The sequence below is a fragment of the Molothrus aeneus genome, chromosome 1 (assembly GCF_037042795.1).
Source record: "Molothrus aeneus isolate 106 chromosome 1, BPBGC_Maene_1.0, whole genome shotgun sequence".
Classification (NCBI taxonomy): domain Eukaryota; kingdom Metazoa; phylum Chordata; class Aves; order Passeriformes; family Icteridae; genus Molothrus; species Molothrus aeneus.
In genome coordinates, this window is record NC_089646.1 from 54,571,682 (window position 1) to 54,584,861 (window position 13,180).

General features: G+C 38.1%; 1 protein-coding gene across 1 annotated transcript in view; it reads right to left on the bottom strand.

Moving 5' to 3' along the window:
* The window catches only part of POU6F2 (POU class 6 homeobox 2), a 311,850-nt gene that overhangs the window by 95,587 nt on the left and 203,083 nt on the right, over positions 1 to 13,180 (bottom strand). The window contains exon 5 of the mRNA XM_066544767.1: positions 1,119 to 1,423. Coding sequence (XP_066400864.1) covers positions 1,119 to 1,423 — 305 coding nt within the window. The remainder of the gene's footprint in view (positions 1 to 1,118; positions 1,424 to 13,180) is intronic.

Consider the following 13,180-nt stretch of genomic DNA (forward strand, 5'->3'; position numbering starts at 1 on the left):
CTATTATCTAAACAATTTTAAAAAATCAGATTTGATGCAATTTAGTTCAAGCTCAGATTAATGCAGGTTTAACTGGCCACATGCAAGAAAAGCTTCTGGTAAACCACTTCCCTTAATTGTCTAAAAAAGGATTGCTTAATTATTAAGCTAATGCAATTTTATTTCTGCAGGAAATGGATCCAAATCCATCAGTGTGGATAAAATATTTTAAGTGGTTTCTCAAAATTTAAAGACTAAAGTTGATAGAGACTTATCTGGTTTCTAAGTGCAGTTTCACTGCCTAGTGAATAAGACTTCATTCACTTCACAGACTACCCTGGTGCTCAGAATCACACTACTTATGGGTACAGTCAAAGCTGCTCTTGCACAGTGTGAATGTAGCATGACACACGTAGTGCAAGAACACCCAGCTCTAAGAAAATGGGACCACTGGACCAGAGCTCTCCTGTTTCTGCCCAGAACTTCTAAGATGGGCAGAGCTGAGCATCAGTATGGATCAGTATGGATATGGTATCAGTATGGATATGGATATGGTAGGATCTGTTAAAAAATAACCATGTCATTGGAGTGAGTATCAATGAATGGCATTAACTGGCATCCTTAGCTTTGGAACCTATACTAAGAACCTAACAGAAGTATTTGATTATTAGCAGGATAAAAATTAGGACTGTGATTTCAAGAGGATGCATCCACCCCTTGCACTTGTCCATCTGCAGAAGCTGACACTCAGGATTATCTCTTAATGAACTGCTAATATTGTTACCCTCTTAAGCTATGCTAAAGGGTGACTGCTGGGCAAATGTCTTTTGTGAATGTCACATGATGAATCTGAGGAAAAAAATTAAAAAGTTTTCTATGGGTTTTTCGACAGGAGACTTTAAAAGCAAAAGACACTCTTCAGGAAGCAGCATCCTAGAACCATCATTAGGTATGTTTTTCTGGTTCATCAGGCATTTTAGCTGTTATAAGCTGAATGCCCATAAGGATTGAGTAATACAAAGTGGAATTTCTCAGCCTGTGTGGTCAGAAGGTGTAGCCTTTGCTTCATTTCCCTTTGCAGCGAGAGAGAATGCACATGCTGTTTTAAGACCTCTAGGGATTTGTATGTGGCATCCTACCTGCAATGGATTTGGTGAAGTAAGAGGAGATGGAAGGCCATGCCCTGGTGACTGGCTGGGTTTCTGAGGGGAGCTGGAGGACTGTGAGGCTGGAGGTGGCTGGCTCTGGCTCTGGGACTGTGTTTGGTTCTGCTGTGGTGGTGCTGATGGCTGTGGCTGTGATTGCTGGCTCTGCTGGGTTGGCTGTGGAGTCTGTGCCTGCTGAGCTTGCTGCTGCTGCTGGCTTTGCTGCTGCTGCTGCTGTTGATGCTGGAGCTGCTGAAGATGCTGAAGCTGTTGAAGCTGGGAGTTCAGGGATGAGGTAGCTGTGAATTGAAGAGAGGGAACGAAGTTATACAAGTTTCAGTAAATACCTACTGCTTTAAAATATTCTGGATAAAATTCTGGTTCTGTTACTTTGAGGGGCACATTGCTTAGAGGACAGCTGGCCCTAGACTTCAGGATGTGGGAAGAAATTATTCCCACCAATAATAATCTGTGGTTCTGCCTGTGTAATTCTGTGGTAAAGAGCCAGACTTCCCTGGGGGCAATGAAAGCAAACCTTTGAAAGAGATAGAGAACTGCCCACAGGATGGGCCTCAGAGCTGACCAAGAGAGGCTCAGATAAGCTTACCAGTGAAGCCAATGGGAATATTCTCTACCTATAGAAGAGAGGAACAGATTGTCACTGTACTTGTAAGTATAGCAAGAACTCATAACATGAACCAGTGCCGTTATGTAAAGGAGGAGAAAGCCATAGTCATAAAATAAAGGGTACTTTGCAAAGAACTTTGACATGTTATTATGCAGTAGGTATCAGGAAATAAAACATTCAGCTGCAAAATTTCTTGTGCGATGCCTAGGGAGCAAAAAATACATAATAAAATGTGTGTCTCTCTGAAATAAGAACTGTTTCTTATAATTCACATCTAAAAGCTATAAATTCCTTCTTGTAACTTGCACTGCTCACTTACTCCTGATAGTTAAGATCCGCTGTGTTTTGCTAGCATATGCTTCAAACGTGATGTTTGGAAGTGCATGGCTCACATCAACCTGCTAGCACAAAGGGCAAACTTTATTTCCCAGAGACACTTTCAAATTGACTAGGACATTCATTAAATTAAGGAAGACAGGAAGTGTGTCATAGGGATGTCACTAAGGAAGAACAGCTTTAAGCTGCAGCAAGAACATCACAGAAGACTGATGCTTTCTGGGATTATGCCCTGAATAAATCACCTCGGTCTCCAGACATAGAGATGTTAATCAACATCTTAAGGCATGAATTAGTTAGCTATAAGATCCCAAGAAAAACAGCTTGCAAGGTCATTATGATATTTTTTGCTCTGTATATTGCTTTGCCAGCACCACCCTGTATTCTAATTTCTATCCAGAGAAGCAAAAGTAAATTGGGAATGAATTAAATTTCTTATTTTTAAAATGGCCCTCAGATTTCACGGCCAGAAACTCTGTTGACCAAGTTATTTGTGGACTGGCAGATTAAGCCACACCATCTCCACTTTCTTTTCATGCCAAGATCCCTATTTCAGCTTTCTAGATGTCCATGGTCTGAGGCTGAACCTGAGGTCTTGGTGCAACTTATGAAATCAGTGAGCCATAAACTGGAATAAGAAAAAGAAAAAATAAAAAGGCAATGGAGAAGGATGAGGCAGAAAGGGTAAACCAGAAAAAGCTGTAAGAAGGAAAAGTATAAGACTAGATAGGAAGAGCTGTTGGCTCTCCACTCCCATACTCATAGCTGCTCTAAGTTTTCTTCATCCGATGCAGGAATCAAACTAGAAATATGCTTTAACAAGAATTATAGCCATGTGTATGTGACTTCAACAAAGAATTCTAATAATACAGAGGAGGACTGATAATACCAATATATTTCTATCAAGAAAATTATTCATAGAAGTTTTGTGTTTCAACACAAAGCAGAGTGACCATCAGATTGAAAACATGCATGTTATCTCATGCAAAAGAAATCACCCTGGAGAAGTAAGGGAATACTCCCATCAATTTCCCAATGAGAATTTGAACCTAAATGCCCCAAATCCAACAGGGTAGTGAGTGGAAATATAATCCAAGGTATGTGAGAACAAAGAAGGTGTGCATATAAGAAAGTAACTGTATAGATTATTTAATGATTCATAGCACGAATCATCTCAGATGGCAAGGAAAACCATTCACCAATTCTATCTGTAGAAGCAGAAAGACCCTTACCATTCCCACAAGGAAAAAAGTAATCTAGACCAGTTCTTTCTATTGTGCAGGCCATTCCTTCACCTATGATAGCTTAGTAGACTGGATGAACCACTGATAACCAGAACCAAGACTTCAAACTGACCCTTACGGCATCCACAGACTCCAACACAGAAATGAATTAAATGACATCCCACAGAAGCATAAATTCTAATCCACATGGCTCAGAAATGAGGGACTGTTTTATATTGTGTGTGCACAATTGGACAGGAGGAGACACAGCCTTCTCATCTTGGACTAGAAAATCTTTGCTTTCAGTAATGGTCAATACTTGAATATTGGTGAAAGCAGGAAGATCAGTATTCCACCATTCACTTTTGTACTGGAAATGGAAACATTCTTGCTGGGGTAGAAGATATTCCCTGAAGGATAATCTGATTAATTACTTCATGGAAAATTTTCCAAGTTTGTTGTCAGCAACTGCACAAAATTATTCAAACACGAAATTATTCAAATAACTTCTTGTGTTTTCATGTCATTCCTTTAAAAAGCCTCTCTGAAGTCCATCATCAAGCTGAGCTATAAATTGCATTGAAGTGGCTTAGAGAGGTATGATCATTCAATATGCTGTTGCTAAACCAACAAGGAATTGGAAGAAGGACTGTTAGATCAGAAAAGGTGTTCTGAAAGCCACACAGTAGATATACCATGAAGCTGGATTTAGGGCTCTGGATCATGCCTGTGTCTGGTGTTCATTCTGCCAGATTGCACTGCCTCTCACAATGTGTGTACTATCCACAGCTGGGGTTGTGTCATATTATTGTTTGCAATCAAATCCAATCCAACTCCCAGAGCTGGCTTGCATAGCTCATCCATTATAAATAGTATACCTGTCTAGCATTTGTCACTTTCTGCAGAGCTTGGAGCCTGATGGAATTTCAGGTGGTACAACAGTGCTATGTCTGCATGTATAAAAGATAACATGCACTGCCTACCTCACAGGAATCTTTTTTATGACTTACTGGCTAACAGCTGGGTAAAAATTTGACATATTTTAGTGAAAAGTGCTACTTTCACAATTGCATTCAAGAATTAAAAAGGCTCGCAAAGAATTGCAGAAAGTTCTTTTCACAGTTAAAAAGTTCAACATAAAGTACATCACTTTAAAAGAGACACACAACTAAAAATGTATGCAAGCAATAAAAAAACTATGAGGAAAATCCTCAAAAGCTGTGTGACATTTCAACTCTCCCTAAAAAAAATATGTGTTGGATATATACCAGGTATCCAAGATGATGGTAAATATAACTGATATCTATGAAGAAACAATGGAGCATGGGGTTTCAAAACGTCTGGTTCCACAAACTTCTTGCTTGCTGTGGTGTTGTGGCAGACTTTCCATGAGATCACCCCATAGTTTATGATCCTACTTTAAGCAGATTATACTTACTCATGGTATCAAAGCATTTGCATTAGAATAAGAGGCATGGAGTTAAGTGGTGGAAATCAATTTTCAAGAGGCAGTGAAACCAAACTTTCTGATCTCCTAGGTCATCTACTGCAATACTTGTCACAGATCTCAGGCTACTTTGTGAATTAGACAAAGTTACGACCTAAGGTATATACTCCTCCTTGACTTTCTTTGGGGATACCTCAGGCATAGTGTTGCCATGCATTTACAATATTTGCACAAAATGTGTCATTTCATATTCTATTCCTCTGCTGGTTACCTACACAGGAAACTAAAATGAAATGAAAATGCCCTTCTGCCAAATAGAGTGTTACAATGGGGAAAATTCACCTCTGAGGCAACCATGCTGAAAGAAGCAGTCTGATCCATGACAGGGGGATGAAGCTTTGTTGTAGTGGGCAAACTGAAGAGGCTCTGTCTTCATTTCCCAAGCCGGATTAATGGAAAATAGTAGCAATTGTCTCCTCTGGCTAACATATTGTGACATAAGTAGGGGAATATCCCTGGTTTTATTTTCGGCTAAAACATATATTTAAAGTTTAATCATGATTCTCCAAAAATCAAGGAACATAAGTGTGCTCATAAATGTTTATATAATGAAAACAATTTAAAATTAAGACTCTTTTTTACCTTTCCTCACAATATAAACTCAGATTCTTAAGACCTCTACAGCACTTGGCAGAAGATCAAATTAATATTCAGGGATTCGAATTATATCTAGAATCTGCTCTTGTGGATAACCTTCATATAAATTCTGATTTATTTTGTTAATGTTTTGTGCATGTTTGTTTCTGTGTAAGAGGAATGAGGGGTAGGAGGAATAAGAAACAATTTTAGCTTACAAACAGTTGTGCCACTCTAGCTTCTCTCCTCCTATTTATGTAATTCATAGTTGTTCTTCAGTGCCTTGATACAATGTACAATGGAGTAAAAAGAAGAAAATCATACATTAAACCTTTTCCTATTTGACTGAGCACAGAACTTGACTCCTGCCATTTCAAGGGCTTAATGCCTTTTTCCACTTCCCCTGTAATGGAGAATGGATTTGCATTGCCTTAAACTGAAAAGTGTAACTAACTTTAGCATCTGGACTTGCGTTTGAACTGACATGGCTCGCTTTTTTTTCCACCCTGTTGTTTCTCTTCTAATGAGGTTTATGCCTTTCTTTTCTTTGAAACAGATTTCTAAAGATTGAGTACACACAGTGAACAATCTAATGCAAGCCCGCATTTACATTCTCTCCCCCCTGGGTAATGAGGGGTAGGTTAGCCAAATACCCGTGTTTTTCAATATGCTTGGATTTTCTTTTTGAGAGTAAAATGTGAGTTCTTTTAAATATGTTAGCGTCCTCTTTGTGAAAAAAAAAAAAATCCCTGAAGGGTTGGACTTGTGGCTGAAGACATTAGTAATTGGATACAGAGCATATTCTTTCTAAATCATTGGCTCAAATTCAGCCTAGGTCAATATAGGGAGCAAAAGTCATCACGCTTTAATGGTGCTTTTGCATGTTTTCTAACATACAAAATGTTAGATGTATTCAATGTATAGAAGTCTTATTTATACACAGATATCCACAGAGAGCCTGCCTGCATTAGAAGAAATTTGTCACAGTCAAGGTAATAAATTGATGGTCTCACAACATCTAATGAGGAAGATCAAAAAGAGTTGAATGGCATCCATTGGCATCTCTATCTGCACTTTCAGCAGAGAATAGAAAGAGTACACGGATCAAGTCATCTCCTTGCTCCTAAAGGTGATCCCTCAAGGTTACAGCTGCAAAACACAGATGGGGTTATGGGAAGAAACTTGCCAGTAGTCCTCTGCACCAATTCTGCAGATAAACAGAGGACTTAACTTTCTAGTGTTGTTGTATCCAGCATTGTTCATGAGCACTAAATTCACTTTAAAGAATGTAGGCAATAAAAAGGAAGTATTAAGAACAAAACCATCATAATTTTTATGGTGCCTGTGGTATCTCTATGTTTTGATGAATGCTGGAGCTTCCCTGAAAAATGATCCACTGCATTAAATAAATCTGACTATTTTTTTCCTTACCAAACTTTAAAATGTACAATAATCCACTAAAATCTTGAGGGAAAAAAAAAAAAAGAAGAAGAAGAAAAATTTCTAAGGTGGAGAGCTTGACTAAGTATCAGGACAAGTATACTTGGAATAATTTCCATTTTAAGATAATCTAGGGGCCATTTTATGACAATATTCTGTGAGTAAAGTTCCCTGAGTGTATTGTAAAAATTGCATTAACCTATTTAAAATGCCCAAAGGCAAGAACAAGCTGGAGAAATTAGACTTTAATAAGCCATTTACTTTCTCAGTTCAAATGGGACCTTAGGTCTCATACTGTACAAACGGTTGAAATGTTAACTGGAGTTGGGGTATCATCAAGACACAGGAGATCAATCAGGATGGCTTATCTTGGGATCCTCATTCAAAGACAGGCAATTAAGCATAATATGACAACACTGTAATTGTTTGAATGCCAAAGTCTGTGTGTCAAACAAGTAATCTAGATATGCTAAATTCCTAAATTTTACCAGTCAATTTTTTTTTTTTTTGTGAAAACATGACTCACAGATCGGGGGTAGGATCTTCCAATTAAGTCCTTGTGCCAGATAAGAGCAGTTTTCTAATTACAGAGTGCAGGACCACTCCCAGACCGTCTAAGAACAGAATAGAAAAATCAATTAAAATGGCATGGTATTCCTACACAGTGGATTTCCAGACCATATTGAACCCATACCAATGTTTCTGTGGACCAGAATTTAAGATAACCCCCCAATTCATAGGAAAAAATCTTCAGGACTCCATAGCAAGAAACTAATTGACAGTGAAAAGATTATCATTTAAAGGCCAACGGAACCCAATGTAAGATTTCACAGCTGAATATGACAGGGAATGGATGAATGACACAAAGAAATTAACTCTGAAACAACAGACTGCTGACTCAGAGAACAATGACCATGATTTATAATGGACATAAGACAAAATCTGGGCATTCTCAGCATATACAAACTTTAGTGTGAGAAACTGCAGCTTTTTTTTTTCTCCTTTACTTTTCAGATGCTCTAACATTGATGGGAATCATAATTTCAATGGAACTTATGCAGACTAAGTGTTTGATGTACTCAAAGTAGCAATACTTGTAGAAAAAGCAGCGCAACAACATACAGCCTCAGAAGCCTTGGAAGAGGTTGTGCAGAATCCTGTCCTACAGTTCAGAGAGTCACAAGTCCCTACCCCACCAGGTATCCTGCCATTTCTCCTGACAGTGGGCCTATGTGAGGCTTTGGGGCAAAGTCTCATCAAGAGGAGCTTGTTGAACTCTTTGGTGGCTTCAGAGTGATTTTGCATTCTCTCAGGTAATAGATCTGCAATTGCATCCTCTATAATTGTTTATGGTAAATGGCTCTTTGGACAAAGAAATATTTCTCCAGTTGTAGCTTCAGCAATGGTTCTTTGAAGATCCGGAATTACAAGAAGTCTCCTCAAGGAGTCTTTGAAGTGAGTGATGTTTCCTTAAATAAAAATAACATTACTGTAAATGAAATGTACCAGGTATTTTGTACATGTGTGTGTTTGCAGGGGTTTTTTTAAATAATGTGATCAAATAACGAATCAAAATATTTGTGGTTTAAAAGGTTGGTCTGTATGCTGAGTTTGTGAAAGTGTCCTGGGAATGGCATAGGATAAATGTCACATTATCCCAGCCCCAACCTAGAGAAGCAATACAGGCTACAGTATACAGCAGGTGACTTGGTATGAGTGTTTGCTTTCACATCTCAGATGCTCATTGTAACCATGTTTCTAATTTTCACTTCCAGTCTTTTCTGAAAGAAAAAGGCTTGAAACTCTTTTCTTTTAAGAACTCTAAGAGCCAAGCACCTGTAAATTCTGTTTCTGTGTATGAATTCCAGCCAAAGGAGTTAGCTGAACAGCAGTGAGAAGAGGCTATGGAATGACTCAGAAAACAGCAACATATACACTATAAGGAGAAAGGGAAAAAATGCAGCACAACCCTCTTCTTTTCTTTACAATCAATAAAACCACAATAGCAAGTACAAGAACCAGGTGTAAAAATGGCAGTTCTACCTTGCTGCACACAAATTCTCTGCCAGAGCAGTGACTTGAGCTTCAACCTTTTTAACAGGCCCTGGTTTTCTCGATAAGGCCTTGAACATCTGCTTTTACCAAGACATGAAAAATTTAAAATAGCAGTAACAAGGTAAAAAAGGTGGGGGAGAACACAAAGCAAAAGAAAACACATGGCTGCAATGCTCCCTATCCCTGTGTAGGGACTGAACGCTACTCATCAACAGCTGGGACACAAATGCAGTACTATGTTGAATGTGGTATTCTTCACCAGGCATAGAAGAATAAAAATGGACTAAAAAGCTTTGTCTGTGTCACAAGGGGCATTGCTTTACTAGCTGTGGTCCAGAAACAATCTCAAGCAAAGTTGGTGAGGAGGTGTTGTGCTAGATGCTGTAAATCACTATGTGAGTAGCAGATAGAGGTGTTATTTGCTTATAAAAGGGATCCGTGTTTCTCTAGACTATGCAACTATTTCCACACCAGAAATTATGGAAGAGCTGGGAGGTGAACTTTAATTTGGTAATCTGTCATACCACAAGCTATTCTGGAATGTATGTACCACCAGCAAGGTACCTGATGTTTGCCTATTGTTGACTCTCAGTAGCTTTATTTTGCTGTCTTTAAGAATCGTCCATGATTTCCAGTATTCGCCATGCATAATTAAGAACATTGCATTTAGTTATGTATATTTCAAAACATATCATAGTATCTGTAGCTGTTTTCTTTTTGTGATATTTAAGCTGACTATAGGTCAATTTGAGGCAATCTGCTTATATCCCTTTTTCTAGTTTGTTTTACTTGCAGAGATATTCAAAAGAAAGATAAAGAATAGGGAAGCAATGGTTCTAGACTGTGCAGTATTTGTCACAGATGGACTGACTGCTCAGTTTTAGCTTGCAGTAAAATGAGAGTGGCTGCATATGAGATTTCTTTCCAGTCTCTACACTTATTCAGCCAATCATCTTGCTGCTTCAGATGCTACTCCTCGTTTGGCTGTGCTTGGCATCTATCACCTTTGTGCAGCAACAGTGAATTAGCTGCTCTTTGGGTGCTTATGTGCTCCCCGTCTACCGAATTTCCTGCTTACCGATGGAATAAACAACCTGGTTATTCACATACAGCTACATATTCTACTACTCATCAGTAAAGAATTTGGATGGGAGACTTGGGGAGAAGATTTCATAGTCAATCCTCATTCACAGGCCGTGAAGTCAGTCACACTTCTATTACGATGAGACCCATGCACAGCTGAAGAGAAGCACTGGGGAGTCCAGAAAAGCAGCTGCATTGCACTGCCCAGTCAACGCATTGTACACATCATGGCTTCCAAAAGCACATAGGAAACCCCATGCTGTTGAACACTGAAAAGTAGCAGTTAAGAGCAGTCCTTTAAACAAACTCCATCTAGATTTTACTTTGGCTCTTAAGTTGCTTCTTCAAAGTTAATTATTTTTAATTTGAAAGGAACATATAGACATTAATAAAAAGAACTTCCACTTAAATAACGTATTTATTTACATGGAATTGGAATCCCTAATTATAGAAGTAGAACAAAATCAAAAGGACATAAAGGAATCATTTTGGATTGGCAAAAAATATATTCAAAAATTATTCACTGTTTATGTGCATATATTCAGTCTGAACAGAATATTGGCACCCTTTTGATGCAGTAACTAATACTTTATCATCCTTATCAATGAAAATACTTGTTTTTCCAGACCAGCTAATGGAAGAAAAGCTGAATTTGGTTGCTAACCTGTGATTGTCTGAAAAAACTAACATGAAGCTAGTCTTTGCCTTCCTTAAGGCAACATTGTCCCAATTTTAGTATTCAGAATAATGAAATATTTAAACTAAGTGTTTGTGTCTCATCAGCTGTGTTAACTATATCAAATCTCAATGACACTACAAAACGTTACTAATGCATTAAGGCTGTTACACATATTAAATACACCTGCTATTAATAGCATCCTTTTAAGAATTATAGAAGAATCCTCCAGAATTTGCTCTAAAAATACAGAGAATTCATAAGAGAATGTATCCTAACAACCGTATTTTATTCACCCTATAAAAACATACTGACAGTGATGCATCTGGGTTGTGTGAAGTTTCCAAACAACTATAATTTTCTTTTAAAAATTCCTTCTGTTATATTTCACCTTTTCATAAAATAATGCAAAAACTACCTCAAACTGTAGATAATTAAGAAAATTTTTAGGATAATGAAAATACTGGTCATAATGTGATATTGATTGCTAATGTACAGCCATGATGTTTGGGGGTTGGAGGGCAAGAGGAGAAAATTTGCTGTTCACAAATTTCCTTTTTTTTGAAATTAGTGAATTCCTCATCCTCTTGCAAAAGCCCACTGACTAGTGTAGGTAGAAATACCACACTGTTAGTGTAGTAATTATCCCTGCTCTATTTACTGTACTAAAACACCACTCCAATGCCAATTAAATGGAGATGAGCTTTTTTCAAAAAAGTGTATTTTAATGAAAAGCCTGGACCATTCAACAGTACAAAACAAATAAATACATGTCAGTGCTGATACAAGATCTAGCTTTTTGCTTAAATTAACTTCTAATTTTAAAAGTTAGTGGAAAAAGCACTGAGCAAGTGGGATGAACTTTCTGTCATGGCAACCCTGTGAACAAAAGTTGGCACAGTTAGTGCACATGGAAATCTGAAAGCACTACTTTAGATTTGTTTTGCCAAGTTTTAACTAAGTAGATACAAAGACTGTTCCTTTCATTTTCAGTGCCAGGGATTTTGTCTTTACTCTGTTGACTTTAATAGCTCGCTCACAAGCTTGGAAATGAATGTTTCTTCCATCATCAATTTAAAACTTTTTCATTTGCCAACTATTAATGTTTATTCTACTGTGTGCTTTCAATGAAGATGAAATGAATATGGGTCTTTTTGATTTTCCACCCAGGTGCCAGGGAGCATGGGATAAACTATTTTTTCATCTCATACTTGAGGCAGAGCCAGGTCCAGCATAACATGACCACAACACTACCCATTTTTCTCCCCTCTCTCCCACAGTCTTCAAAAATATGGCCAGTTTTGGACTCATGTTTGTCTAGAATCTGCCTGGAAAGACCAGCTCTGCAGAGGTCCTCCAGCCTTCTATAGGCTATGGCAACTTCTATGGCCACCATCTCCAGTGGTTCCTCTCATGCAGAACCTTCTCTTTGTGCACATAAGGCCCCAACAGCTTCTCTTCTCTACCAGCTGTAGACACATTTACTTCTTTATAGCTTATGGAATTTTGATGGCACTCCAGCAATCCTCACCTTTGAACAGGAACTGAAGCAAATGCAAATCTGGCTAAACATTATTGTCAGAAAATAATATTATAAATGTGATTGTGATAAAAAGCTGTGCAAAAAATGTGCAAATTCCTGCCTTTATTTTTTCAGGAATGTATAGGCATGTTTTTTTGCCAATAGCAAAAAAATCAGTAAAACTTTTGAGAAATGAACCAGGAAATAGCTAAAAAGATAAGACCCATAAGTGAAGGCTAGTGTTCTCTAAGCAATCATCCAGTGCAAAAGATTTTATTAAGAGGTTTGCAGCATACACTGGTGACCGTTTTATGTATCTGGATTATGGATCACATGGATTTTCAACTCATAAAGAAGCTAATGCCAGGAAAGCATCTTGTGTTTTAAAGTTTTACACTGGAAAATTAAGAGTGGAAGCCAAGAACATAAGACCTCAGATATCTGTGAATCAACACTGGTCCACAGACCAGTACAGACAAAAGCAGAAGTAATTTCCTTTTTTTTTTAATGCAGCAGTATTCTTAAATGGATTAATTCTAGCACCTCTTAATCATATCTCACAGTGAAATGACATCTGACGTCGTGCAAAATAGCTTCAGCCAGGAACTTTGCTGGTTTAACTGATATCACAATGATTTTTGGACTTGATCACAATATATCTGCAAAATAGATAAGCTTTAGATGTCTGCATGATTCTGTCACTTTCTTCAGCTGCAACTGCGAGTGGCCTTTTTGCTGTGTACTGTCTAATGGGTGTCTTGCAGACCTGCATCTCACTTGACTGAGAGGACTCTGTGTTCCCCCTGTCAACAGCCCAGAGAAGACCACAGGGAAAATGTGCAAGGCACCACCTGCATCTTGTGCCAGCAGGGGTATGAATACAGAGCACATGCCACAGAGCAGATCTCTCCTGCTGAAATTCGGAAGAATGCCATTGGCTTATGTACGATCTGCAACTTTAATTTTCCCACAGAACACTTTAATCAGAAATCACTTTCATAATTTGTAAA